Source organism: Phlebotomus papatasi, chromosome 1 (assembly GCF_024763615.1).
Source record: "Phlebotomus papatasi isolate M1 chromosome 1, Ppap_2.1, whole genome shotgun sequence".
NCBI classification, from domain to species: domain Eukaryota; kingdom Metazoa; phylum Arthropoda; class Insecta; order Diptera; family Psychodidae; genus Phlebotomus; species Phlebotomus papatasi.
This window is the reverse complement of record NC_077222.1, coordinates 71,141,346-71,169,340: the sequence shown is the minus strand read 5'-3', so window position 1 is coordinate 71,169,340 and position 27,995 is coordinate 71,141,346. Positions and strand designations below refer to the sequence as shown.

At 33.4% G+C, this 27,995-nt stretch overlaps 1 protein-coding gene across 4 annotated transcripts; it reads right to left on the bottom strand.

Annotated features, from left to right (window-relative positions):
* Nucleotides 1-15: 15 nt before the first annotated feature.
* Nucleotides 16-27,920, bottom strand: LOC129799984 (protein strawberry notch). 4 transcript variants are annotated; one of them, XM_055844316.1, is made up of 12 exons: nucleotides 27,809-27,920; nucleotides 27,054-27,159; nucleotides 26,772-26,966; nucleotides 26,550-26,681; nucleotides 21,200-21,390; nucleotides 20,839-20,926; nucleotides 16,710-17,656; nucleotides 16,313-16,593; nucleotides 8,001-9,442; nucleotides 1,415-1,553; nucleotides 990-1,332; nucleotides 16-908 (listed from the first exon to the last, which is right to left on the bottom strand). In XM_055844316.1, exons 1-12 carry the CDS (start codon nucleotides 27,824-27,826, stop codon nucleotides 666-668), a joined length of 4,125 nt encoding a protein of 1,374 aa, XP_055700291.1. In that variant the 5' UTR covers nucleotides 27,827-27,920; the 3' UTR covers nucleotides 16-665. The 4 variants fall into 4 exon arrangements, with proteins under 4 accessions (XP_055700291.1, XP_055700306.1, XP_055700300.1 ...); XM_055844331.1 differs by having other exon boundaries at nucleotides 26,574-26,681; nucleotides 27,809-27,902; XM_055844325.1 differs by having other exon boundaries at nucleotides 27,700-27,898.
* Between the last annotated feature and the right edge of the window lie 75 nt (nucleotides 27,921-27,995).

Sequence of the window (27,995 nt, the reverse complement as noted above, 5' to 3'; positions counted from 1 at the left end):
AAAAAAACTCAGCAATAATTTATTCATTTCACAGACTTTATTCATGTCTCTATTTTATCATGATTGCATTATATCTAGACATTAATTGCTGATATTTCATAAATTTATATCTGTAGGTAGCAGAAATGTTCAAGAATGTTCTTTTTCCTTTTTTTTTTTCTTCATATTATATTCTACTTTATAAAGTACGGGACGTAACTTATTTTAAAATAAATTATAAAAAGTAGTGTTAATATACACACCTAGTTTTATTGATTCCTTTCACATGGAGATCCTTCTATAACCTACTTCACTTAAACATATTTTTTTTTCTTTTTAACTAAAATATTCTTGTTTTTTTTTTTAAATCGCAAGAGAATCGCGGACAGTTTTCTTCATTAACTTAAGATTCTAAAATTATATATCCACTAACTGATAGTATGGTTATTATATTTCTTCATTTTTTTTTAGTTAATTACTTCATTAGTATGTTTATTTTTGCCTAAAGTAGTAATGAACAGTGACGATTTTTTTATTTTAAATTTCGGGCAGATAATTGCCAATCTTTTTTGTGTTTTTTTTTAAGATAACGAAAGGAGTTTTTTTGGTTTAATATTTTTTTTGTCAGGGAATAACAACATACCTTTAGGTGTGTGTGTTTTTCTTTTGTCTATATAGCGAAAATCCTAATTTTGGAAAGACTGCTCTTCCACTTTTTCAGCATCACGCTTCAAGTCTTCCACGAGAATATCGACACAGTTCTTGGGAATAAGTGTCCCCACAATCTTCTGTCCTTCCTTTGTCTTCATCCGAATCACTTGCATTTTGTTATTGGCACCAGAACGAGATGTTAGGACGTGCTCTACACGAGACCACACCGTCAGCACAGATCCTGCGAGAACGGTGTAAGTTCGTCGACGAAGTCCAACCTAAAGTCATTTTATTTTCAATTTAAGAAACCACCTTAAATTCCAGAAAACCCAAAAACCAAAAAAATCCCATTGAATTACCTCACAATCCTGTCCCATGGATACATTTCTGCAATTGCCCCTCCAATAGGCATGAGAGCATGTATTGACTGATGCATCGTATTGCTGCATCCAATGCTGTTCAGCCTCCTCACTACTTGCCTTCTTATACTTCTTCTCAATCTCCGCCAGAGACTCTTGTCTAAATTGCAATCCAGTGTTGGGACGATAAATCTGACACAAAATATCCTTTTTCTTCTTCTCATCCTTCTTCTTCTTCACCCCTGCAGTCTCCACAAAACACACCAAAATTGCTGTCTGCTTGCCATTTCGTGTCTGATGCGACAAGTAGAAACCCTCTTTCTCACTAGCCAGATCTGCCCATCTATTTTCCCATTGCAACATTCAATTCATTATTAATTAAATTCCATCTTACAATTTCCTTCCATAAGGATCATTTTACTCACTTGTCAATAGCCTCCTGCCAGATCATGCCACGTTCAACGTGCACAGTGTGCAATTCGGTGGGAGCAACTCCAGTTGCATGTCGTCGGATGAATTTAGTCAGTTTTATCCTTGTCACATTTTCACCTGCAGCTCCCAAGTCTAGAAACCCCAAAAATAAAATCCTTCTTTTTCTATTTCTAAAATCTTAGTTAACTCCTTAATTAATTTCAACAGATTCATTGTGCCTTAGATACCCTTAGGGCCTTGACAGACGGCTCGGCTTAAGACGGCCTAAGCCGAGACGTGACTTAACGTAGGGTGGAGTAACTACTTATCGCCATGTTTAGAAAAAAGAGGAATTAATTTTATTATAACTTTTGAACTCTTATTACAAGATAACCCAAATTTGATACAAAACTACTTAGATGTATTGGCTCTAGATTTGTGAAAACAATAGTCCTAGAATTTAACGCTAGACTACTTAAAAAACTGATTTTTATTAACAATGCAAAAATAACCACTTCTTCGCCACTTTTCACCACTTTTCGCCAGATTTGTAACCACTTCTCGCCACCCACTTGAAAAGGTCCAAACTCGATTATTTTAGGTAATGTTTTAAAAAAAATACATTCAGCATTTCTTTTTCCTCTCATGATCACCTTATTACTACTCGCTTTAAACGATTTTTCTTCACTTTTATTTAAGAAATCAAATTATAGGTCTATTGCAGAAAGTAAATAATGCAGATTTGACAACTGAGAATCTACGAAGTGAAGTTAGCGTCGCCTATTTAAAGGAGATGGCGACAGGTGGTAAAATCAATTCCAAAATATAACCACTTTTCGCCATACCTATTTTTTATATAAAAATAATATAAAATGCAATATTAATTAACTAAATACAAATTTTATGTATTCCATAAGTGTAATTTAATATTCAACAGACAAATCATTTATCCAAAAAGATATTTCTTGCTTGATGAAAATTTGATGACACTTAGTATATTTGGTAAGAAATATTGGATTCGATGCACTTGTTTAAATGGTCAAAATCGTAAATCCAAAACGAATAATTATTATTTTTCGATTCTATACGTAGCAGCAGTAAAAATACAAAGAACTTTGCGACTCATTTATTTCACAAATCGCGAAAAATAGCGATTTCAATATAAGTGGCGAAAAGTGGGGCACTGGTGAGAAGTGGTGATTCCACCCTAATCATAATTAAAATATTGATTTGACTAAATTTCCATCACTTTCCCACTAACTAAGCCACTTCTTGGCTTAAGCCGCGCGACGGATTAGCCAGAAACTGAAGGAAAGTATGGAAATGTAATCCCATGATTATTTTGATTATAATTAGGGTCATTTGCCTAAAGCGAGACAGTTTGGAAAGTTGGACAAAGCAGTGTGGAATGTGAGACACCTCCTTAAAAACTTGATAATAAATCAATTAAATCTTTCAATTTTCGATAAAAAGATTATCAAACCTAATTTTATGACTATTTTAGAAGTTAAAAATGCAAAAATCGTTATAAAACAATCAAAGGGTGACTTGCAAGAAGAATTTAAAAAATGTATTTCATGCGTGATATTCATAACCTTGACACGGTAGTTGCCATTTTCTCTGTTTCTCATGGAAGTTTCTAGGAAGATGTCAGTGTTTTGTTTGATTTTTCAGCATAATTTGTGAAATATTGTTAAGTCCGCAGTGAAAATCAAAGGACATACATCCATTTAAAAGTGAATAAAAAATATTTGTGAAATATTACATTTAAAAAGGATAGAAAAGTGATTTAATTTCGTGTTGCTTTCAAAGCAAGTTTTATGAAATCTTGGACAAGTTGATTTTGTGCATGAATTTGGTGGTTTTGTGCAGTGAAATCATGTTTACAAGAACGACAAAGATCCTTAAGTATCCGGAGAAATAGTTGCAACAGCAGTTAGCAGCTGATAAGGAGAAAATCTCCTGGAAAAGGCTGCAAAGATTTCCAGATTCCGAAGACCACTTTTTCTGATAGAGTGGGTAGTAAATAACGCAAAAACTCCTGGAGAAAGACAAATAGGAGCCTCTACAGAACTCCCAAAGCAAGTGGAAAAGGATTTGGGCGGATGGGGAATTGAAATGTGCTAAAAATTGCATCCGCTTTAAAACTATAACTACTGGACAGCGCAAGGCGTCTATGAAATTTACAGAACCTCTTTTTGGTTGGACGTCCAGGAAGTTCTTGGTAATTAGCGTTCCTCAACTGTTACCCAGACATAAAGGAGGGATTAGCATAACCATCAAGTGTGCAAGTATACAGAGAAAACCCTCAACATTTGATTTTCTACATATCTTGTATGATATTTTGTCATTAATATCAATATGTCCAACATTCCAAAAGTTTTTGTCCAACTTTCCAAAATTTTGTCCATCTTTTCAAAATGTGTTATTTTTTAATTTCCGTGAATTTTCCGATTATTCAGTTGCAATATTTAATAACAATTGTTAAGATTCTGATAAAATATTTGTCAAAGAATCCCATGATGCAAAAAAAATGGTAAAAAATAATTATTTATTCAGTTTAAAAATGCATTTGAAATTGATTTTTTTCTTAAGTGTCTCGCTTTCCACCATTTACCCTATTATCCTCTACGCCAGATGTGTGTTCTATCACAATTGTTATTCATATTATATATAGACAAAATGCGATTCATATTGGGGGTTTCGAATGTAGCCATCTCCTCTTTGTAGATATTTTTTGTCTTTTTGGATCTTCCGAAGAAGAGTTTCAGTGCGCACTTGACCGATTTGTAAATGTTTAGAATTTTTGGAATTTCTGAATCGGTTACATTCTGTTATGAACCGATTGTAATAATAATAATTGCTGGCACAACATTCCATGAAGGAACAAGGCCTTTCCGCAAGGGGATTTCTAGACATCCATTATTATTATTTTTTATACGGGATGAGGTTTTCAGTCCCAGTCCCATGCCAGTGGAATCAAGTGCAATGAAGCTCACTGGATGCAATCCGAACTCCGAACACCTTTAACGCCAGAAAAATTCCTGGTGACCTAAAGGGGATTCGAACGCGGGCACTTGCATCATAGAGCGAGTGCTCTACCACTTGACCCATAGAGTGCCCGGTTATAAGCCGATGACTTATTTTTATCAGAATTTCAATTGTATTTCGCCTAACAATGTTGGGCGCACTTTTGACTGATTTATTAATCGATTCAATTCGGTTGTGAATCGGTAAACGGTAAATGATACGAAAATTTTATGTACAGTATCTAAGTCAGGTGTGCGAGCAATTCGCAAAGCATGGAACGCTTTGCCGTTTGTCACCCATTTTTATCCATAAATACATCACATTTTAAATATTTTATGATTAAAAGTCACAAATTACACTTTAGAACGTTCATTAGTGACAATTATTCTGAGTTTTATTAAAATTTTATTGTGCAAGTACACTAAAGGCCTTTGTTTATCTTCTAAACAAAGCAGCAGAATTAGCTTAACAATACTAGTAAAACTTTTTTCTGGTTTACACTCGTGAATTTGACTTGAGCTTTATGTCACTATGCAAAAACATTTTCCAGAAATGTATGTTACATATCACATTTGTTGTTGAGTGGTGCTGTTCTTGCTCTAAAAATCACAGTAAAATGAGAACAAAGCACCATTTATTTGTCTCTTCAGCATCTCTTCTCCTTGTGTTGTTGTCATAAACTTCAGGAATTTGGTAAAATAAATGTTTTTATTACACTGTGTAACACAGTGTGGTCTCTTTATTTAATAAGAGTGATAAAACTTGTTAGAGAACTCTCTTAAAGGATCTCAAATGTTAAAGTTTACAATTTTTCATCTCTTCCAAAATTCAAAATATTTATCATTTTTTTTATAAATTATAAATTATTTTTAAATCCAGACTTGGTATTTATATATCGCACCTTAATCGAAGATGCACTCAATTATTTCCGATTTTTACTGCTCGAACTCCACGAAGAGAGCAGTATATATCGACGGCTCCATTCCATACTATGCTAAGTCGACTTAGCTTTATATTACTCCGAGAGATATGTTGTTCCTGGGACCGAGATCTACAACTGGTGAAAATTTGGTGATCATCCGGTGTTCAGGTAACGAGATATTTGAGACTTTCGTAAAAAAAATACACAGGCAGCATAGGAAATCACCAACTTCAAATGGCTCTCCTGAAATGTTGTCATTTCTCCCCCCCCAAAGTTCCACCTTACACCTCCCGGAGACCATTTTTCTGAACAAATCTTTACGTTTCAGACGTTTTCTGAAAAATGTCACGCTATTTGTCTGTCTGTTCGTCCCGCTATCGCCAGCTCTAAAGGCCAAACGGTAAGACATAGCGACTTTTGACCTTCAGGGGACTCCCCATAAGTCGACGAGATTTGCGATGCAACCCTGAGTGGTGAATTTTATAAAATATGAATTTCAACCTCAAAACGTCTCATAACTACTGAACACTTTCAGAGGTGCCGCAAAGTACGAGACTGTCTGTTAATGGGTGTTTTTCGGGAGGAAAATTTAATGAATCATTTCCTTAATACTCATTTTACTAATTTGAAGTTGAGAAATTTTTAATTCGTTAGTATATAATATTTTTTTCTTGGAAAATGGAACATATATATATTTTTTTTTGAAAATAATGTTTTAATTATTTTCCTCAACGCAATCTCAACATTTTCTCCTCAGCTTGGTAATTCTGCTATCGTTGCAGGTTGTGGATATTTTTCTGCCTCTTCTTCCCATCGCATTCTCTAATCCGAAGACATTGGTCTTCATTTTTTAATCGGTCTTTATTTTTTAATCTTTAATATTTGAAACCTAAACGAAATGCCTCAGTAACCATTAAAAATGGTTGAGACTTTTATTTTATATATTTATTTACTCTAACATAATTTAAAAAAAAATAAACGAAAAGTGCAATTAATTATTTTTTTATTTTTCATCTTTGCGAAAACAGTTTTTAAGATTCCCAAATAATGCGCTGTTATTAACAAAAACATTACTTTTCTTTTTGTTTGTTTTTTACATCTCATCGCCTAGGAATAGCGCTGTCTTTTTTGTAATGGTTTTGATAAAAGAAGCTCCCTGTAGTTCTGTATTCATGAAAATGTCAAAATTTTGAACTTGGAGCCCTTTTATATCCAGACAATCACTTGACCTAGGTCGGATTTTATATATGTTCTGAAAAGGCCTTGACATCAGCTAGAACATACTGAAATTTCAGCTCAATCGGATGAGATTTTTGTTTTGACAGTTATTCAAAATGGCGGACAGAAACGTCAAATAAAGATGGCAACCATACCATCTTGTAGACCTCTGTCATTTTATCTTAAGTTACAGTAGACTCTCGTTAATTCGGCTCTTTTAAGGTCGGGCTACTTTTTAATTCGGGCAGCGGTTACATTTGAAAAAAGTTTGTTGTCATTTTTCAAGTTGGATTATGATTATCAAATGAATCAAATATGCTCAAATTTGGCATGGTTTGTCTCAGTTTTAATGTGATTTTGCATTATTGAGGGATTTTCATGCAATTTACGTCATATATGAGTGTGTAAATTCAATATCTATATGCACATGAATAAAAAATCGTTGCATTTCAAAAAGTTTGTCGCCCGAATTTCTGTCTAATTCGGCTGGCATTTCGGTCCCATATGCCCGAATTTGAGAGAGTCTACTGTACCACAAAATTGGATAATTTTTAGTCAAATACATTTATAATAAAGCTTTAGAAAGACCATTATATGCAATTTTATAACATAAATCATGCGTTCTTAGGAAGATAATAGGGAAAAAAATATTTTAATAAAAATAATCAACAAAATCGAAGTGGATATTTCTAGCCAGATAAATTTAGATTGGATTTGGACAATTTACTACTCTGAAATCGATTTTGGAATTGCACCTTCAGATAACTTTTTCACGGAGTCGTTTTTGACAAAATACCTATACTAACATTTCATTGACTATTACTGAAACTACAAGAATCCCTTTGGGGATCATTGTACCTTACTTGGTGCATAACATATCCCCATATACTTTGACATGGTAGACCGGATCGGCGCAGACCATCAATAAAAGCTAGAATTTATGAGTCTTACGGACAGCAGAATGCAAAGTTACCCACAACGACGGTACTCTTAAAACTATTTTAAGGGATTTTTTGAGTGATTTATAAATCGGTTTAAATCGGATCAGAACCGTGAAACGGTAAATGATGCAGAAGTACTTTTTAGGTAGGGGAAAGTGCCCTACACGGTACAAGCTTTACAATGACTAAATTTTTCGTATGTGTCTCAATAAATGTGACTCATCTCATCCTTTTTTTAAAAACTAGGGGAAATTGTTTTTTTTTAAATATATCGCGGAGTCATATTTATTCAGAAACAGGAAAAATTTAGTCATTATAAAGCTTGACACCGTTCAAAGCATGGGCACTTTCCCCTATAGCATCTAAGTCACGAGTTCGAGCATTTTGTAAAACTTGGGACACTTTGGCACCCCTTTTTTGTTGAAATTGAATTAATAATAAAAATAAAAATAATAAAATATGTCGATGTAGATATATTTGTAAACTTACCGAGAATTCCAAGATCAAATCTTCCCAGTTTCTTAGCTTGAGTAATAATAGCTGCAAGTGTATCCGTGAAGTACTTAAACAGTCGATTTTGCAGTTCAACGGGCATCCCGAGAATTCTGTTGAGAAACTTGGAGATATTGTTGTAGTCCTTGTCCAAGCTCAAAATACCCGGCATAGCCTCACTGTTGACAATGAGACCAACCCCCACGAGAGCCCCAGCAATATCTTTGAAGAAATCCCCTTTGTAGTCAGCCGGTGGAGGCACCACGGGCTGCTCATAGCCCATGATGGTCTTCATGACAGCCTCCAGTGCACTTCGCCCGTATTTGTTGTCAATGTTGAACTGCGAGAGATCTCTGGTTTCCGTGGCACGACGATCACCGTGTGTCAGAGCACCCAGGGATTCAAGACGCTTGGCCACTGTCGAGGCAAAACGCCGTTCTCCTGCCAGATCCGATATGAGGAAAATATATTCGGGGGCATTGACCTGATTGGATCGGTGAGTTCGGCCAAATTGCTGAATAGCCCTATCTGCTGACCATGGCAGCTCTAGTGTGATGTGCACACGTCGTCTCTGATTTCTCACTCGACGGTCACTCTGGAGCGAGATACCCGACGAGGCGGCTTCTGAGATAATTGCCACATCCTTCTCGCCATTCATAAAACGTCCTTTTTCAGTCAAATTTAACGTCTCGAGGGGCACATCTTGCTCCGATCGCGACTCATACTGAATTTGCCCATCTTCCGTCTGAACCACACGACCCTTCCGGCCCGTCATCTCCGCCACATTCTCCGGCCCACCGAGTTCATCAATCAACTGATCGAGCGTATTTGGCGGCAAATCCTCTCCCAGTCTCTCAATCTTCTCCAGCAATTCATCCTTCATGGTACATGCCCTCTCGATGGCATCCTTTGGCGGAGGTCCACCATGAATCTTCATTCCATTCGTATGAATAACTGGCGTCTGTTCAGTCTGCTTCTTCGTCAGGAGTTGCTGAATCTTATCTTGCGTTGTCACTGGCTTCTTCTTGGGACTCCCCTTTGGTGCCTTCTTCTTGGTCTTTTTCTGTCGTCCCACCCAGGGATCAGCATCAGAATCCGAATCAGATTCAAATGGATTAAAATCAGAACTCTGATAGTCATCTGATTGTGGTTCACTCTCCTCAGATTCACTTCCGGACACCTTAAAAGAGTCATCGGACGCATCAGCATCCGAATCTGATGCATCTGAGGAATTTTTGCGGGAACGTTTAGATTTCTGAGCAGCCTGACGGGAGGACTTTCTCTTATTGGTCACACTTGCAGTCGATGTCTGTGGTTCCTCCTCCATGATCATCTGCAGTGTTGTCCTTTTTGGTGGAGCTTCAATGCCCAAAAGTCGCTGGATGCGACTTCTATCTGGGGCTGGAAAATGCTTCTCCACCAGTGACTGGAATACACCCCTACACAAATTGTTATTTTATTTATTATTCTAAATACAATAAATATAGGGGAGACTGGGGCAAAGTCACAAATCGAAAAATTCAAAATTCAATATTTTCCAAGGTAAAACAGATAGCGGCTCAAATTTTTTGTCTATAGATAGCCTCCATAGACCTTCAATGTCGTAAGTTTCTTAGAATTCGAACAAGGAATTTAAAAAAAAAATATCGAAATTTTTAGTTCTATTTTTGAAATATTTTCCTTGCAGTAGATAACAATTATTACCTACTTATTTTCCAAAATTGATGCACTGGTATATTTTCTAAATAATTTGGATTCTTTGAATACGAATCCGCTATCTAATTTAGAATTTCACAAAAGTTCTTTTGTCCAGAAATCCTTTTATTAAAAATGGCATCTTGGGGTAAAAAGTAACAAAAGGTATAGAGCAAAAAGTAACAAAAAAGCGAAGCAATTTCTGATGTCTCACGGCGAAAAGAAACGTCATTATCATGTCTCGCCGCTTCTTGTTTGCATTGGTCAAACGATTTACAGTCTCTTGTGTGTTTTTTTTTCTAAAATAGAAATCTTACGGCGTTATCACATTTGCACATTAAAATTTTAATGTGATTCACATTAATTGTCGCTTGTGAGCGTCCAAATATGTTATTTGTATCTTTGAGTCACTTAATATTTGGGTTTTTCTATTTATTGATAAAGAAGTGGACTTGGCCTGCAATAATAAGTTTGAATTTACCTAAAGCATAAATATTTTTCACATTAAAAAATTAAAGAGAAAATCGCATTAAATTTTCGTATTAATGCTATAAATCAATTTATATCAAATTTTGCGTGCCAAGTCTATCTTTTTATCAACAAATAGATCAAATTTTGAATATAAAATGATTCAAACACACAAATTACGCATTTGGGCTTTCACCAGCGACAATTAATGTGAATCATATTAAAATTTTAATGTGCAAGTGTGATAACACAGTTAGATAGATCTTCTAAATTAGAAATTTTAGAAATCGGTTCGATAAAAATATTTCCTTACAAAATAGAAGAAAATGACTTTCACAGAGTTATAGAGCGGTAAATTTCCTATAAAACTGCGCTAATTAGAAATTTTTAAAGCGCTCGAGTAGCTTGTAAAAAAATACAATATCCATTTTGTGACTTTTTGCCCCAGTCTCCTCTACTCTTTTATTTAAAAAGGGTTTATGTGAACATAAACATTTAGTAACTAATTTTTCAGGATTTTCAGATATGAAAATTTTAGTTTTTAATAATTCTGGTCTAAAAACTTTGCCATGTAGACATAGAATCGGTTCGATCCTTGCTAAAAGTGAGGAGAATAATGAATTTTGAGAAAAAAAGCAAAAATAGAAAAAATAAGCACCAAAAAAAGCAAAAACGTAAATTTAATTCTGAATATGACAAACAGGAAATAGAAACAATTTAAAAAGAAAGATTCTTGACTTGTATTTATACAAAAAAACAGTAAACCTCTTAACAAATTAATTTAATATTTGATTAATTTCTAACCAATACTTTTCATATTATTTAAATAATTTAAATCTATGAATTGTTTTTTTTTGATTTACTAATAAATTAGAAGGCTAAAACAACAAATTAACAGTAAAAAAATAATTGTTTTCTGTACAAAATGAAATTTGATCGACAAAAAATTAAATTAGGTCAGTAATGGCTCCGCGGCACACCTTTAAGATCGGAAAAAAATTAATAAAGTCAAAATTTACATTCCTTTCTTTCTCAAAAGTTCAGCACATGTCTATTCTTCTCTTTCGCACTCTCCTTCTTCTTCTTTTGAACATCACACCAAATTAAATTTACTTTCAGTCCAATTTCGATTCGAGTCCGATAGACTGGGATAGACTTATGCGAATATTTTTAGAAAGAAAAGGACGCAAATTTTGATTCATGAAATTTTACCGATCCAAAAGTTGTGCCGGAGGCATAAAATATTAAATTGGATTGAAAAAAATTAAATTTGTTTAGTAAAAACTATAAATCTTCACAAAAATGTCTAAAATGTAAGGTAAGTTGCAGTTAAAAATGAAAAAAAATCATTATTTTTCTTTGCCAAAAATTGGATTAAAATTATTTTAAAAGTTCTAACTAACTCAAGTTGTGATAAAATTTGATATTTTTTCTAATCATTATCACAGGGGAGGAATAATAACTTCTAGAGATTATATCAACTATTAATCCTAACCTAACTACTGTAAAACTTGATCTTTTAGATCAGGAAAAATTCTAAAACTCAAAGTTCATATCCCTGTCTTTCTCAAAGGTCTTAACATGTCTATCCAAATCTTTTCTACTATACACTATTTCTACACAGTAAAAAAATTTACAACCACTACGATTGGTAATTTTTGCACGAGCGCTATGGTTGTAAGTTTTGTGTATTGGAAATGTTGTGTATTGGCAAAGTTGTGTATTTTCAATTTTATAAAATGGCTTCCTGTCTATAATTTTGATTGTAGAGCAATTTTGTTCGGTTTATTTGTATTATCTGTGATATGTCTCGGTATTAAACTAAGAAAAAAAAAGAAAAAAAAAGAAAAAAAGGAAAAAAAAAGAGAGAGTCTGAGACTTGAACCCATAATCTTTGCGTTGATGGTCTCGTGTTTTCTGCCTGCGCTACCGACTTGCTTACTTCTCTTCAGCAAATGGCCAAGAGTTGCATCGTCAATTTTTCTAATTTACATGATGCTTCCTCTGTTTTCTGTTATTACATAATTATTCCTAATTTTTCACGACTGAGGCACATTTTAAGAATCCAATGAATGATTCCAGAAGACAATTAGGCAGTTAAAAATGCAAAATCTATCTGAAATCTTAGAAAAATTGCAATAGTAAACAATGGAATTTTGACAGTTCTCACACAAATTTTCCAATACACAAATTTCCTTACACAATACATAATTTTACTAGCATTATGTTAGTATCGTACCACCACTATGATAGTAATTTTACAATTTACAACCATGTTGCTTGTGAATTTACACAACTTTTCAAATACACAACTTTATTTCTCACACAATTTTTTACTGTGTACTATACCAATCTACTTAAATTGAATTGATCTAAAATTAAATTAAGATGATGTGTAAAAAAAAGGACGAGAGAGTGAAAGAGTGGAATTGCCATATACGAAAGGTTGAAGAAACAGATGTGAATTTCGATTTTGTGAAAATTTCCTGACCTAAAAGGTGTGCCGGATTAAATAATTCTAATTAAAATTCAAAGAATAAATATTAAATCAATCTAGATTATAGACTTTTAAAATCAGTGTACTAGAGTAAGTGTGCCAAATTCCGGCCAGCTTGCAATTTCGGCTACCTTTTTGTTCCTCGAATTTCCATGAACTTTTAGATTTTACGTACTCTAGAGATTATAAAATGCAAAAGAATAACAAAAAATGTAGCTTCGACAAACGAGATGACGTGAAAAAGATATTGGAAGAATTCCCGAAGGGCAAGGAACTATGAGAATGAAGGTGGCCGAAATAGGGCACCAAAGGTATGTCTATATTTTTATTCATTTTAAAATGTATTAAGAATGATCTTACAAGGGAGGTCATCGAGTCATCAAATTCAGATTGGCTTCATATTGAGAACATAGACGCGGATAGGGATCATAAGGATCGTGTCATACTCAAAAAGTGCTAAATTTTTTTTTTCCTTTGCAAAAAAAGCAATCAAAGGATTCCATAAAATGTTAATGATAAAGAAAGTTCTAGAGCCAGCAGGAGCAGTCTCGTGGTGCGGTGGGCTAGTGGACGGTGTTTACAACGCAAAGGTCTCGAGTTCGATTCTTGCTTTGTGCCGCCTTATGCTGAACGCACAATAACTTTTGTTTTGTAAACATGTTTTTGACATTTCAATGAGAGTGAATGAAACAGAGATCTAGTCATCTCGCTCTCTCTCGTAGGAAATTTTGAAAACATGTTTATAAACAAAAGTTATTGTGCGTTGGACATTACTGTTTTTTTTCTATTATTTTTTTTATCTGTTTTTTTTGTCGGATTTTTTTTTCATTGACCGTAATTTTTCCTTAGTGTATCTATATTTGCTTTGCACTGTAATATACTCCTAATATGAATGTTTAACTAAAGTAAGTGTCTTAAAAGTTCTTCAACGCGTCTGCTTGTTTTAATTTTTTTTTAAGGAATAGAAATTAAGAATTCATCCATATACGGTCTTATTGGTCCTAGATATACATAGCGTTATTTTTATTTGCTTTTTTAAATCACTTGCCTAAGCAATGTGTCTTGCAAAATACATCAATAAATCTATGTACAAAGCGATAGAGAATTATTATAATTAGCAATCTGCACAAAATCAAGATATGTTGAATTTTGTTATATTTGAAAATTCAATTCAATATTGTTTTGAAAAAGTTTATTGGGAGCTTTTGCCTAAATTGATTGTGAGTCATACTTTAATAGTTACTTTAGTTTACTTTAGTTTAATAACTAATTAGTGCATGTGGATTTCTGTAAAGAAATGATTAAAACAGAGGACAATGTTCACAATGAGCACACCGAATTAAAGTATGACTCACAATCAATTTAGGCAAAAGGGAATGAAACAGAGAGAGCGAGATGACTAGATCTCTGTTTCATTCACTCTCATTGAAATGTCAAAAACATGTTTACAAAACAAAAGTTATTGTGCGTTCAGCATAAGGCGGCACAAAGCAAGAATCGAACTCGAGACCTTTGCGTTGTAAACACAGTCCACTAGCCCACCGCACCACGAGACTGCTCCTGCTGGCTCTAGAACTTTCTTTATCATTAACATTTTATGGAATCCTTTGATTGCTTTTTTTGCAAAGGAAAAAAAAATTTAGCACTTTTTGAGTATGACACGATCCTTATGATCCCTATCCGCGTCTATGTTCTCAATATGAAGCCAATCTGAATTTGATGACTCGATGACCTCCCTTGTTAGAGTAAATAAAGACGGTAAACTCTTTACAAGGTTCCAAGCAACACTATTTCAGAAGAAAGAAGAAAAAAATCAATTTGTATTTAAAATATTACATTTCAAACTTGAGACTTTGACGCTTGCATGCAACTATGCCGAAATTTGGCACACTTTACCCTATATGAATTGCTAATTGTAGCGAAATCTATGACTTGAACAAAGTATTGCAAGTATCTTCCAAGATAAAAATCTAATTTTCTATTTTTTACCATAGACAGTGTTTATGAATCTCATCAACTCTTACTAATCTTCTGGAACACTTACCTAAAGAAAAATATAGATTACTCTTGAAAACACAATTTTTTGGATCATATTTAGAATAGATAAAAATTCTATTATCGTTCATAATTACAAACTGTAAGGATGTCCAAATCTACGATGTATTTTACAGTAATTTCTTAACTAAATTATTTTTATCAAAGAATCATAAAAATGACTCTTATGATCAGGTAAGAGATAAATGTCCAAAAAGTATTAACTCTTTAGGGTCAGCAGCATATGATGTAAGCCAATTTAATATTTTTTGGATCTAAAATATCTTAGCTTCGGATTTAATTGAAGTCCTAAAAAATATCCTGGATTTTGACATCCTTATAGTTTGTAATTATCCTCAAGAACTGGATTTTTATATGTTCTAACTAAAAAAAAAATATTTTTCTCACAATTATTCATATTTTCCTTTAGATATTCAGAGTCCTAAAAGACTAGAAAAAGTTACGGAAACCGAGCAAAAAATACCGAAAAAAATTGATTTTTTTTTTGAAATTGGATAACTACCAAATTTTGAGATAATAACATGCAAGCGTCAGTCTTAAGCTGGAAATGTAATATTTTTTGAAGTTTTTTGTTACTTCTTTTTAAGGAGTGTTTCTTGAAACCTTGTAAATAGTTTATCGTCTTTGTTTTCTCAAAAATCATTTTTAATACATTTTAAGATGAATAAAAATATAGACATAGCTATGGGTAATATTTTGTCCATATTGATTCTCATAGTTCCTTGCTCTTCCGGAATCCGTCCAAAAAGTCTTTTTCACATCCTCTCGTTCGTCGAAGCGATTTTTTTTTGTTTTTATTTGTATTGTAAAATCTCTAGAGTATACAAAAACTAAAAAATCATGGAAATTTGGGGAACAAAAGAAGTGGCCGAAATTGCAAGCTGGTCGAAATTTGAAACAGTTACCCTATGTTAGAAGTGATCTCAATTTTGCCCAATTAGTCAGTCTAATTTTTCGTCTGTTCATATTTGACTGTCAATAAAACTAGGACTCGGTTAAAAATAGTGACTTCTTTTTTTTATGATCATCTCCGTAAATGGACTTAAAGTACGTTAACTTTACAAATGTGTTTTAAAGGCTCTCTAAATTTATATTTCGCCCATATTCGAAAATGATTTTGAATTATTTTTTAAAATAGTTTTTCCAAGATCAAAAATTAAAAAGTCCTAAAGCGTGTATTTCTAATCCGACTAGAGTATGTTCAGGTTAATTGAAAAGGTCTTGGAACTTGAAATATTACAAGTTAAATAATTTCTTATTATTTTTACCATTTCTACTCAAAAATTAGCGAATTTTTCGGGTTAATTTACTAAATCTGTAAAATCTGAGGACAATTATGAAATTATTTGGTAAACTAAACCACCAGTATTCTGCAAAGCTGGCAAGTTTTTCATTGCTTTTCTTTAAAATTTTTGATTTTTTACTGATTGTTTTTATTTGATTTTCTAAATCAAATATTCAAATAAAATATTTATTTTATTTGAATCATTTTATCATTTTTTCTGGTCAAATTTTATATTTTACAGACAAAGAAAAAAGGTAAAGATTTTTTTTTTTTGTAAAATCCAGAATAAAGATAAAAATGTTTCCTTACTTGGCCGTTGACACAAAGTCCGATAGTTCACCATCATCACGCTCCAGTTGCTCCAATGTTCGCGCTTCTCCAGTCGATTGTAATCCAATTACCACACACTTTCCATATTTTATAGCCTCTCGCGCCACGACAACAGCATGATTCACCTTCGATGCTATGCAGAGATACTTGAAAAAGCGTTGATGTGCTGACCAAAATTGACCCCACATTGTCTTCTTCATTCGACTCTCAGCATCAATTAATTCTGCTGCTTCTGTGAACTTTTGCATAGCCTCCACCCACTGCAAAGATACCAATCAGTCCGGACATTTTAGACAGAACAATTCCGTTATTTTTAAAGGTATTTTTGTTGCAAAGAGTTTTGCATGAGAGTATCTCTCTCATCTGAAAAACTCACCAACTCTACAGATTGATCGTACACCTTCTTGAATTCATCCGAAAGAGCCACTTCTTCAATTTTGAAACTGACCCCATGGAAGCTCAACTGACGTGCAATGTACATTCCACGCAATTTCATGTCCATTGCCACGACTTCCATAGCGCCAACTCCACGCTTCTCCACGGCCGTTATGAAGTCATTGAAGGATGCAAAAGGTGTTCCTGCCCCCCAAATTCCCAGTCTCACCATATAAGCCATATTTCTCGGCTCAGAGGCTCCTGTGGCCGATGCATAAACCACCCTGGCTTTGGGCAATTTATTCTGCAGTTCGAGAGCCGTTAAACCAGTTTTGGTGGGCTTACTTGATCCCACGGGGCAGAGATTCTTGGCCTTGTGACACTCATCAAATACAATAACCCCATCGAAATCCTCCCCACACCAATGCAGCAATTGCTTAAGTCGTGACTTGTACTTGCCACCAGTACTCTGGGATTCACCAATGAGAGCTGAATATGTACTAAAAATTACACCCTTCTTCACATTATTGTTCACACTTGACGATATCTTGGCATATTTGAACTTATTGAGGGCATGTACATCAATTCTATGCGCCCCAATATCTTTGAGATCACGAATTGCATCATATTTGAGATCATTCGACACAGATATCCATAGTGATCTCTTGCGACCCTTAAGGTAATTTTCAAAAATGATGCCCGCAATTGTACGACCTTTGCCAACACCGGCACCATCACCAATCAAAAAGCCCGCCCTCGAACCATCCGGCAAGATGTGAGCATGCGCCTGAGACGCATACGTAATTGATTCAAGTTGCAGTGCACTCAACAGTCCACCTTCAATCACATCTTCAGGAATGGAAAGTTTGTACGACACATCGGCCGGTTCCACTGATGACAGGGATGCTGTTTCAACCACGGGATCAGGATGTTTCTTGCCCAGTTTTACTGCAAAGTTTACGGATGCCAACACAAAAGAAAATCTTTAAGGCATTGTATCACAAAAAAATTATCGGACTTTTCTCACGTAAATTGGAAGAGAAATCATCACGGAGGTTTTTTTTATGTAAACTTTTCAAAAATTCTAGTTGTTTTAATTCAAATAAACTCTTCTGAATCTAAAAGCAAGAAAAAAGTGCAAAAGCGAAACTATCAGTTTTTTCGGAGTAGGGGAAGGCGAACTACCTTCGGATAACTCAAGCTTCGAACAACTAATTTTTCAATATGTTTTTAATTATTTTGACCCATTCTAATATTACATTTTAATAGCTAGTCCATTGAGTCCCATGCCTCAAAGTTTCTGAAAAGAACTATGAATCAAATCCGTTACGAATATAATGAAAATTAAGTTTTTCGAGGTTTTAGTCATCCGAAGACAGCGCGTCTTCCCTCACTTGCGCCCCTTGTGTAATACATAAGCTCTTCTTTAATTCTAGCACTTTAGAATGGCCTTCATAGGTCCGATCAACCACATCCTTATAACCCTTTAACAACAAGACAGTTTTCACTGACCGAAAATCAGCAATAAAAATGAAACCGATAAACAAAACTTATGAATCGTATTACATCTAACCTTCGAAAAGCCAACAGAGTCTGAATTGTATTTTTTGCCTCTATATGAACGATAGGGACAAAAATAGCCCAAAAATTTAAATATTTTTTCTAACAATACCAATGATAGATAATTTTCACTCTAATGAAAAATATTATGTTTGAGTATTGTAGTTTCTTATTCCAAAACGAATTGGCTTAAAAAAAATTGTAAGTATAAAAAATAATAAAAATCTATTTTCAATTTGAGAATTTAAAAATTCGTGATTTTTTAGCTTAAAAATTTACTATATAGCAAACAGCTGTAGACTTGCAAGAAATATCCAAGATTCCTTCAACCTTCTACTTTGCAATTACGTACAAACATAAGAAAAAAATAACTTTAGGTAGTCAGGAAAAATTATTTTCTTTATGGGACACCGGCGTTGCAATCGTCCTTAAAGGGTTAACTCTTTCCGAACCGCAGCATATGTTGCAAGCCAATTTCATAATTTTTTAATTAAAAATATCTAAGCTCAGGAGGAATTAATTGAGGTCCTACAAAAAATATCTTACATTTGGACATCCTTAGTTTTTAATCATCAACAAGAATCGGATTTTAACATTTCTTAAAGCTAAAAAAAAACATTGTTTTTCATAGAATATGCAAATGCTTTTTTGGGTACTCCGAGTCCGAAAAGACACGAAAGAGTTAAAGTGATACAATTAAAGAAAAGCTTACAGAACAACAGACGAGACGCAAGTAGGGGAAGGTGCACCACCTTCGGGCGACTCAAGCTTCAGATAACTTATTTTTCTGTGTTTTTATGAGATTCGTAAAGAAGGACTAAGAAAAAATCTATTTCTTTAATTATTTTTTAATTTTATAGTTTCTCCTATTAAATCTAACTACCGATTAAATTGATTCATAAATAAAAAAAAAATATCGGCACTTAACCGATGCAGCACTAATATGAAGACCGATGCAGCCGGGTTCAAAATTTTAATATCTTTCCAAAAATCTAAATTAAACCAAATCTATTAAGTCAGTCTTCCAAAGTGATTAATGTTTGACCTTTAGTAATTCAAAATGGCGAATTTTCCGGTCATAAGTATGTATTATAAGACGAAATGTTCGTCAAGGCAAGCTTCAAATCATATCCGAAAATAAAATAAATCTATGGTAAGTGTGCCAAATTTCGGCATAGTTGCATGCAAGCGCTAAAGTCTCAAGTTTGAAATGTAATATCTTTAATAGAAATTGATTTTTTCATTCCTTCTTCTTAAGGAATGTTGCTTGGAACCTTGTAGAGAGTTGATCGTCTTTATTTACTCTGAAAATCATTCTTGATACATTTTAAAATGAATAAAAATGTAGACATATCTTTGGTGCCCTATTTCGGCCACATTCATTCTCATAGTTCCTTGCCCTTTAGGAATTCTTCAATGCCTTTTTCACGTCATCTCGTTTGTCAAAGCTACATTTTTTGTTATTCTTTTGCATTGTATAATCTCTAGAGTATGCAAAAACTAAAAATTCATGGAAATTCGAGAAACAAAAAAGTGGCCGAAATTGCAAGCTGGCCGGAATTTGGCACACTTACCCTATAGAGCCGTTTCCGAACAAAACCAAAAAATATTTTTTTTGGTTTGAGGAGATTTAGAAGAAAAGCGTCTGAAGATAATGTTTTTTTTTTTAATGAGGGTCACCAGTTAAGCTCGCCATTTAAGCCGTTGAGTTCGAGCAATAAAACTGACCAAAATTAAAAGTTTCTGGGCTCTTTGAGACATCCGACATCCGATTAACTGTCCGAAATTACAAACAAAGTGTCCGAAATTACAAGCGATGTGTCCAAAATTACAGTTAAATCCATATCTATACTTTATTCATTTTTAAATGTATTAAGATTAATTTTTCAAAGATGAAAGACGATAAACAGCTTGCCATGTTTCCAAACAACACTTCTGAAAATGAAGTAACCTGGGGAATGACATTTCCTATGTTTCTCATATGTTTCTAGCGCGCCGAAAAAACTTCTGAGTTTATTATTTGTTTTTTGTTATTGTAGAATGAATTAGCAAAAAATATTAATACAAAATAATAGCCAATTTAATAACGAAGAGGCAACCGAAAACCCTAAATTGGCAACCTACGTAGTTTTGAAGATATGTGTACGAAAACAAGAAAAAATTTACACTAAAACTGGTCGCATTTTTCAGAGCTAATGTCACCCCCCCCCCCCTGGAAGTAACAAATAACTCGAATTTGTATTGAGATAATTGAACCTTTAACTTAGGTCAAATGTGTTTATATGCACCCTGTCCCAAATTACAAGCACTACCCCAATGCACATATATCGGCTCCTTACCCTCTAAGAATGGGGTCATATTTTGGTACAATTTTGAATTTTTGTCCTATGACAAAATCACATTATTTAAATTTGATAATATTTCCAAAACTGATTAACTAAAATTCGCAAATATATCGATTAAGGTAATAAATCAAGTTGTTCTATTACATTTTAGAGTTTGTAACGGGTTAACAAAGCCTATTGATATTTCTACGTAGCAAGAGGATAGATATTTGTACATATACATACATTTAGCTGGCATATAGTCGGCATAAGTCTCTGCAACACCCATTTCCTCATCTTCGGCCTCTTCCTCCTCCGGTACTTGATTCATTTGCTGCAACATCAAAACATACACAGAAGCATGAGAATTCAACAACTTCATCAAAATTATTCTGCCAGTCTCTCTCTCTCTTTCTCTAACACCCGCACTCTTAACATATACCGATATAATTTTCTCTTGTGGAGAATCACCTCGCATTGAAATCTAACCATGCAAAATCAATAGTCAAGTGTTTCTCAGAAATACAGAGTTAGATATATTAGAGACTATCCCTCCCCCCTCCCTCCTCAAGCATTCTTATGCAAAATTCTATAAATTTTGAAGTACCTTTGATGGATCCGGAGTCCACATTTGCGACAGAAGCTTTGTAGGAATACCACCGGTGAGGAAACTCGGATTGGCCGCTATGAGATTGCTTAAGTTTTGTAGCATAAATTGATTGAGATTTGACATGGGATTTGTTCCAGAAGCTGATGCCCCAACACCCATTCCTCCAAAACCAAATCCTGCCATTTCCACTAGAACACAAATAAAAAAACCAAAAAAAATGTTATCAGTTGATCTTCAATTCCTCTCCCAAAAAAAAAATTGTTGAACTAAAAAACTGCTGATGAGGATTTATTCCATCTGAAGCAGCAAATATTAGGAGGCATTGAAAGACAAAAGAGTTTAATTATCTCCCAGAACATTTTTGTTCTCGTTTCGAGTTTCTTAAATTCTTTTCTCACAAAACAATAAAACAAGTTTATGTTAGTTTCTTTTTATCATCGAGCAATCTTGCAAAATATGTTCTTAATGAAAATAATATATCTCGGAATTATGTTGTTTTTGAAATAAATATTCTAAATAAAAATTATATCAAGTTAAAGGTAAAAGTAAATCGACAACTCTTTCATTGGGAAAAAATGAGATAAAAATTTATTTCACTGTAATTTTTCTTAAAAAAGTATTTACAGGGAGGTAAGACTTCTGGTCATTGAAAAATTTAGGCCACGCCCCTTCAGTTGAATATTTTTAATTGCATAATTTAAAATTCAAAGTAAACTCAGAACAAAATATTTAGTTTAAATTATTTTATTTCTTCGTAGGGGAAGGCTGTGATTGTTCGCAAATACGCTACCGTCAAACAATTCGTATTTCTTCAATACAGTAGAGCCTCGCTGTAGTCCATATTTGGTTCCAGATTTGACACTTGGGTCGCACTATAGTCCATGTCATTTTTTAAAATGATCAACGACTTTTAGTATTGAAATTACTCGACGGCTTCCATTTTCTTTGTGATTGTGGTACTTGTCCTCGCTCTCTTCATTATGGATCACAATTATCACAACTACTCAATTAAGTTTGCCAAAAATATTAAAATAATTATGACAACATTGCAAGTCGCGTACTAAAAAACATAACCTAATTTAAAATCAGTGTTTTGAAATTAACGGTCGATAAATTGTGAACTATAGAGTGATGGCCTATAGCGGGGTTCTACTGTATTTCTTTATGAATCTCATATATGGCTATATATTTAAATAGCTAGTCTTAAAACACACCTTCTCTGAAAAAATTGAGAGTCTAGTTCTTTTTCCTTCGTTTCAGGAAGCAAAAATTAAAAACGGGTCTAAAACTGTAATTTTGATGTGTAATACAGTGGGACCTCGATAGAGTCAACTAATTATTTCCATGCCTGTTGACTCTATTGGATTGGTTGACGCTATCGGAGTCCGAAAAAAATCAATTAAAATGTGAAATTTTGATTTAAAGGGGTATTATTTTATGTTTGTACTAGATAATTGATAAATTTAACACGATAGTAGAATATTTTATTTACTTAACCCATAAATTCTACACCCTCTGGTACAAAAAAGTCGTATGTTTGGGCAAAAGTTGGAGATTAATGCCCAACGCACAATACGCACAATATTTTCTTTATTTTGTCAACATGTTTTTTTTTCATTTCAATGAGAGTGAATGAAATATAGATCTAGCGATCTCGCTTTCTCTCATAGGAAAATTTAAAACATGTTTACAAAACAAATGTTACTGTGCGTTGGGTATAATGCTCAACGCACAATAACTTTTGTTTAGTAAACATGTTTTTGACATTTCAATGAGAGTGAATGAGATCTAGATCTAGTCATCTTGCTCATTCTCATTAGAAATTTTGAAAACATGTCTACAAACAAAAATTATTGTGCGCTGCTCATAAGGAATCATTTTACATAATATTTTTTAAATTATTAGTAGATTAGAATAGCAGACTAGAATTATTAGTAGATATTCAATTGTTAAAAATTCTGATGCAATTAAAGTTATTAATTAGAATTAATTTTAAACTTTTATTGTATGAAAGAAGGGATTGATTCGTTATGACATAACTATGACTCTAAACTTCACAAAAAGAGCAATAAAATCATTTTTTCTCATTTTTTTCTTGGTCTGAAAAATGGGCGCTGAATGATTAGAGATATCTACTTGAAGTCTTCAGATGACCCCATTATAAGTCAACCTGGGGATTATTATTATGACCCTCATTTCCCCCCTGCCCCTCTCCTACACCGCCAAAATAGTTTTTTTTGTGATTAAAGGAAAACACGTCATTCGGGGTCATAGGGCTTAATCAAAAAATCTTAAGACAAGAGAGAAAAGACAATCGGTCAAAACGCTTAAAATAACGAAAAGAAAATTATTTTGTCGAAAATTGAATTCACAGTTAATATACGAATTTTATCATAATATTGTTTTTCTTGTGTTAAAAACGTTACATTTATACACCAAAACATTGATTTTAATTTCGAAAAAGTCATACAATATTATTAGTTCAATAATAATGGAAAAGTTGACTCTATCGGAGTCAATTTTGGTCCAAGTTGACTCTATCGGAGTCCCTAGAGTAAAAAAATAGCTGTTGACTCTATTGGAGATTGACTATCGGGGGTTGACTCTATCGAGGTCCCACTGTATTTTATACAATTTTGCACAATTAATATCATTTTTCTGAAAAACTACTATACAGTAAAAATCGAATTCAACTGCTTAATTTGAAGATTTTTTTTTAAAAGATTTAGGTCACTGAAGAATGTTCTTAATATGCTTTTCCTGATACCATTATTTGTGTCTAAAATTTATACAAACGGCCTGGATAGCCAGTTTAAGGTATGATTTTCGAAAATATAAAACTTTTGCCGTATATTTTCGAACTGCTAATGCATAAAGGTCTCTATACATTGCGAGCGGTTTTCGTCGGAAATTGCTTTTTTGAAAGAAATTGTCTGCATTGTTGTATGTGGAAACGTCAAAATTCTATCAAAAATGAAATTTTTGATGTCCCAATGTGTAGAGGCCTTTGCTATTCTAAATAAACACTTAACAAATGAAACATTAATAAGATTGAGCTGCTTGAACTGCCCCACTTATATTTTTGTATTGCGAAATGGGCGTGATTTATTTTCATCGTGCAGTGCCTTTAAGCCTTTCCCACAAATAATTTATATAAGATGGCATATGGGTAACTCATTCATAAGTCAAAAATTTCGCATGTGTGATTCCTCTTTCCGAAGATAAGAAAAGCATTGTTTCTGTTTCAACCTCGATGAAAATAATAATTTTGAGTGTCTAGAAAATGCTTCTCTTTTTCCAAAAATATTTTATGTTAATGATTTCCAAAAATATTTCTGTATTTTCCAGAAATATTATTGTGTTTGCAAAAATGCCTTATGCTCAACGCACAATAACTTTTGTTTGTAAATATGTTTTCAAAATTTTCTATGAGAGTGAGCTAGATGACTAGATCTAGATCTCACTCACTCTTATTAAAATGTCAAAAATATGTTTAAAAAACAAAAGTTATTGTGCGTTGGGCATTATGACCAGCGCACAATAACTTTTGTTTGTAAACATGTTTTCGAAATTTCCCATGAGAATGAGCGAGATGACTAGATCTAGATCTCACTCACTCTTAATGAAATGTCAAAAACATGTTTACTAAACAAAAGTTATTGTGCGTTGGCTATTATGCTCAGCGCACAATTGCTTTTGTTTTGTGAACATGTTTTTGACATTTCAATGAGAATGAATGAAACAGAGATATAGTCATCTTGCTTTTTCATATGAAATTTTGAAAACATGTTTACAAACAAAATTAATTGTGCGTTGGGCATTAGTATTTCCAGAAATATTTCTGTGTTCCAAAAATATTTCGGTGTTTTTTTATAAATGTTTCTGTATTTTTTAAACATACTTCTATGTTTCCTTCCAAACATATTTCTGTTTTCCTAAAAATATATTTTCTGGTCTTCAGAAGTATGCGGTCCTCCTTTATAGAAATGTTTTTGTTTTCAAAAATATTTTCCGTGTTTCAAGAAATATTTCTATATCTTTTAAAAATATTTTTGTGTTTCCAGCAATGTTTCTGTGTGTCCAAAAATATTTCGGTTATTTCAGACATATATTTCTCGATTTTCCGAAAATATTTTCGTGTTTTCAGAAATATTTCTGGATTTTTCGAAAATATTTTTGTGTTTCCAAAAACGCTTCCGTATTTCCAAAAATGATTTGCTTGTTTCTAGTGATATTTATGAACTCCCGGAAATGTTTCTGTAATCCCAGAAATACTTGTGTGTTCCGACAATTTTTTTTTCTTATTCCCAAAAATATGTCTGTTTTCAGAAATGTTTCTGCATTCTCCAAGAATATTTTTCTAGGTTTCCAAAAATATTTATGTATTCCCATAGAAAAGTTTTCCGGTTTTCAGAAATATTTTCGCATTTCCAAAAATGTTTCTGTGGTCCCCAAAAAATATTTCTGTGTATCCAGAACTGATTCCGCGTATTCCCAGATCCAAACAAAAAATTTCATCTACCTAGAAATCTTTCTGTATCGCCCTAAAATATTTTCATATTCCAGAAAATATTTTTGATTACAGAAATATTCTTTTTAAAAATATTTACGCTTTAGTATAGGGGGAAGTAGGGCACCTTTGAAAATGGGGTAGCTTTGAAATTGGGATTTTCCACCTATTTTTAAATAAAATTGAGCCTTATCGTGATATAATTTAACTTCTCAATCTGTTTGTGCAGCTAAATTATATCACGATGACTCATTTTATTTAAAAATAGGTGGAAAATCCCAATTTCAAAGGTGCCCCACTTCCCCCTAAATGCAGAATTGTTTCTCTATCAAATAGTTTGTGTTTTTACAATGATAAGAAGGGATAACAAATCATGCCTCATGAAATATTTCTGAGTTTCTGTTATTTGAGAAAAGAAAAATTAAAAAAAAAATCAATTTTAAAAGATTATATTATCTTCAGGAAGGGCGTGACCATATAAAATAAACAAAATTTGTCTATGAATTTTTACTCAATTTCCATGCATTTTAAAAAAAATAAAAAAATATATATATGTGAATTCCCAGATTTTATTCCAATGGAAAGGATGTCGATTTTTTATTTAATGTGAAAATTCAAATGTAACTGGAAAATCATTTAATTCAAAATTCATCTTTGGTAAATTTAATTAAACGGCAATTATGAAGGTAAACTCTGAATGAATAATTTTGAATTATTATTTTTTTTTAAATAAAAATAAATGTATTCTTCATCCAACAAAAGAGAGAATCTCCAAACGAGAATGGTGAAGAAAAAAAAAGGTAAGAGAACAAAAAAGAAACTAAAAAGAAAACTTACTTTTATTTGTACTTTGGGACTTACTCTGCGCCAACAGTGACGCTGCCATGCTACTTCCAGGATAGTATCCGGACATTCCACCCAATCCCATGCCACCCATCATACCACTCGAACCCATGGCAAAGGGCATTCCTGCAAGAAGAACAACATTTATATTGATTTTCTTGTTAAGGGAAAACACTGTCAAATGCACTACAAAAGGGTATGAGTGCTCATAAGGACCTGGTGCATTTTGCTTTAGGCTATCATAGCCAAGGGTACTTCCACCCTTTGATCCACCAACTTTGCTCTCTGTCTTAATCTTGGTACCACCAGCAGATGCCACATTGGATTGTGATGTAACTGTGGCATTCTCATTTTGACCCTTTTGGCTGTTTTTTGCATAAATCACTGCTGTCTCGAGATCCTTTCCACCACCTAGAGCACATCAGGGAAGCAAAAAGAAATCCATAAGAAGGGTTTCAGGGGGAAAGATTTGCCCTGAAATGAAGTAGTGCCTCTCACCTGGAACTTCAATTTTGTCTGGATCTTCATCATCGTCAAAATCTGACCCAGACGACTCATCAATATCCTCATCATCGTCAAAGGTATAGGCTTTCGTCTTGCTAGCCTTCATTTTGGGGCCGTATTATGTACGAATAGATGGGAGAAAAGGGAAATTATAGTGAGAAACGCAATGGTGAACTTCCTTCAACTCAGACTTGTGCATATTTGATGATTTTACACCAGCAAGCCAATCTTGTCAGACAGTGAGAAATCAATAAACTTAGACCACACCCATTCTGCACTAATATTAATTGAGCTAAATAGTTCTCAGTCAAAGATTTATCAAATTATTAGAAAATTTCCAAATGCATCATCTCGCAATTATGACAGACCGTGAGTCGCCATTACTTTTCGATGATTCCACGAACTTTTTTTTGGTTATGTTTTGTCATAAAAATTCCTCCAACTTTTCTGGCGCAAAAATCACTGGAAATTTTCCAGGCTTTCCACCAAAATTCACCAAAAATACCTCAAGAAAACATTTTCCCATCATTCTACATGGTTAAATTGGGCAAATAATGTGGGAAAAGGGGTGAAAACATAGGAAAATGCTGTCAAAAACTGTGAGAAGAAAAAATCAAAACAAAAAAACTCTACAACATACCATTTTGTACATATATCGCCAAGAAATAAATAAGATAATAGCAATTTTTGACCAGAAATTAAATATATGCCAATTTATCTTGCCATTAAGTGCAGAATTATTCACTTACAGCACGTTTTTTCGGCATTTTTCACAAAAAAAAATTCACTAAATCACATCAACACACCGACACACAGCTCAACTATCTGCGCCATATTGAATTTCGCTTTTTCAAAAGCGAAAAAAAGTGAAATTTTTCGCTGAGTTTCTTCGGGTTGCCAGATTACACGAGGGGTGTAGAAAATTCCATTTATTTT

Coding starts and splice junctions, on each gene's coding strand:
- LOC129799984 (XM_055844316.1), bottom strand. Junction 26,682..26,771: donor CCTAAAGCAAAATGCACCAG/GTCCTTATGAGC, acceptor TTCTTCTTGCAG/GAATGCCCTTTGCCATGGGT. Junction 21,391..26,549: donor GTCCCAAAGTACAAATAAAA/GTAAGTTTTCTT, acceptor TTTGTGTTCTAG/TGGAAATGGCAGGATTTGGT.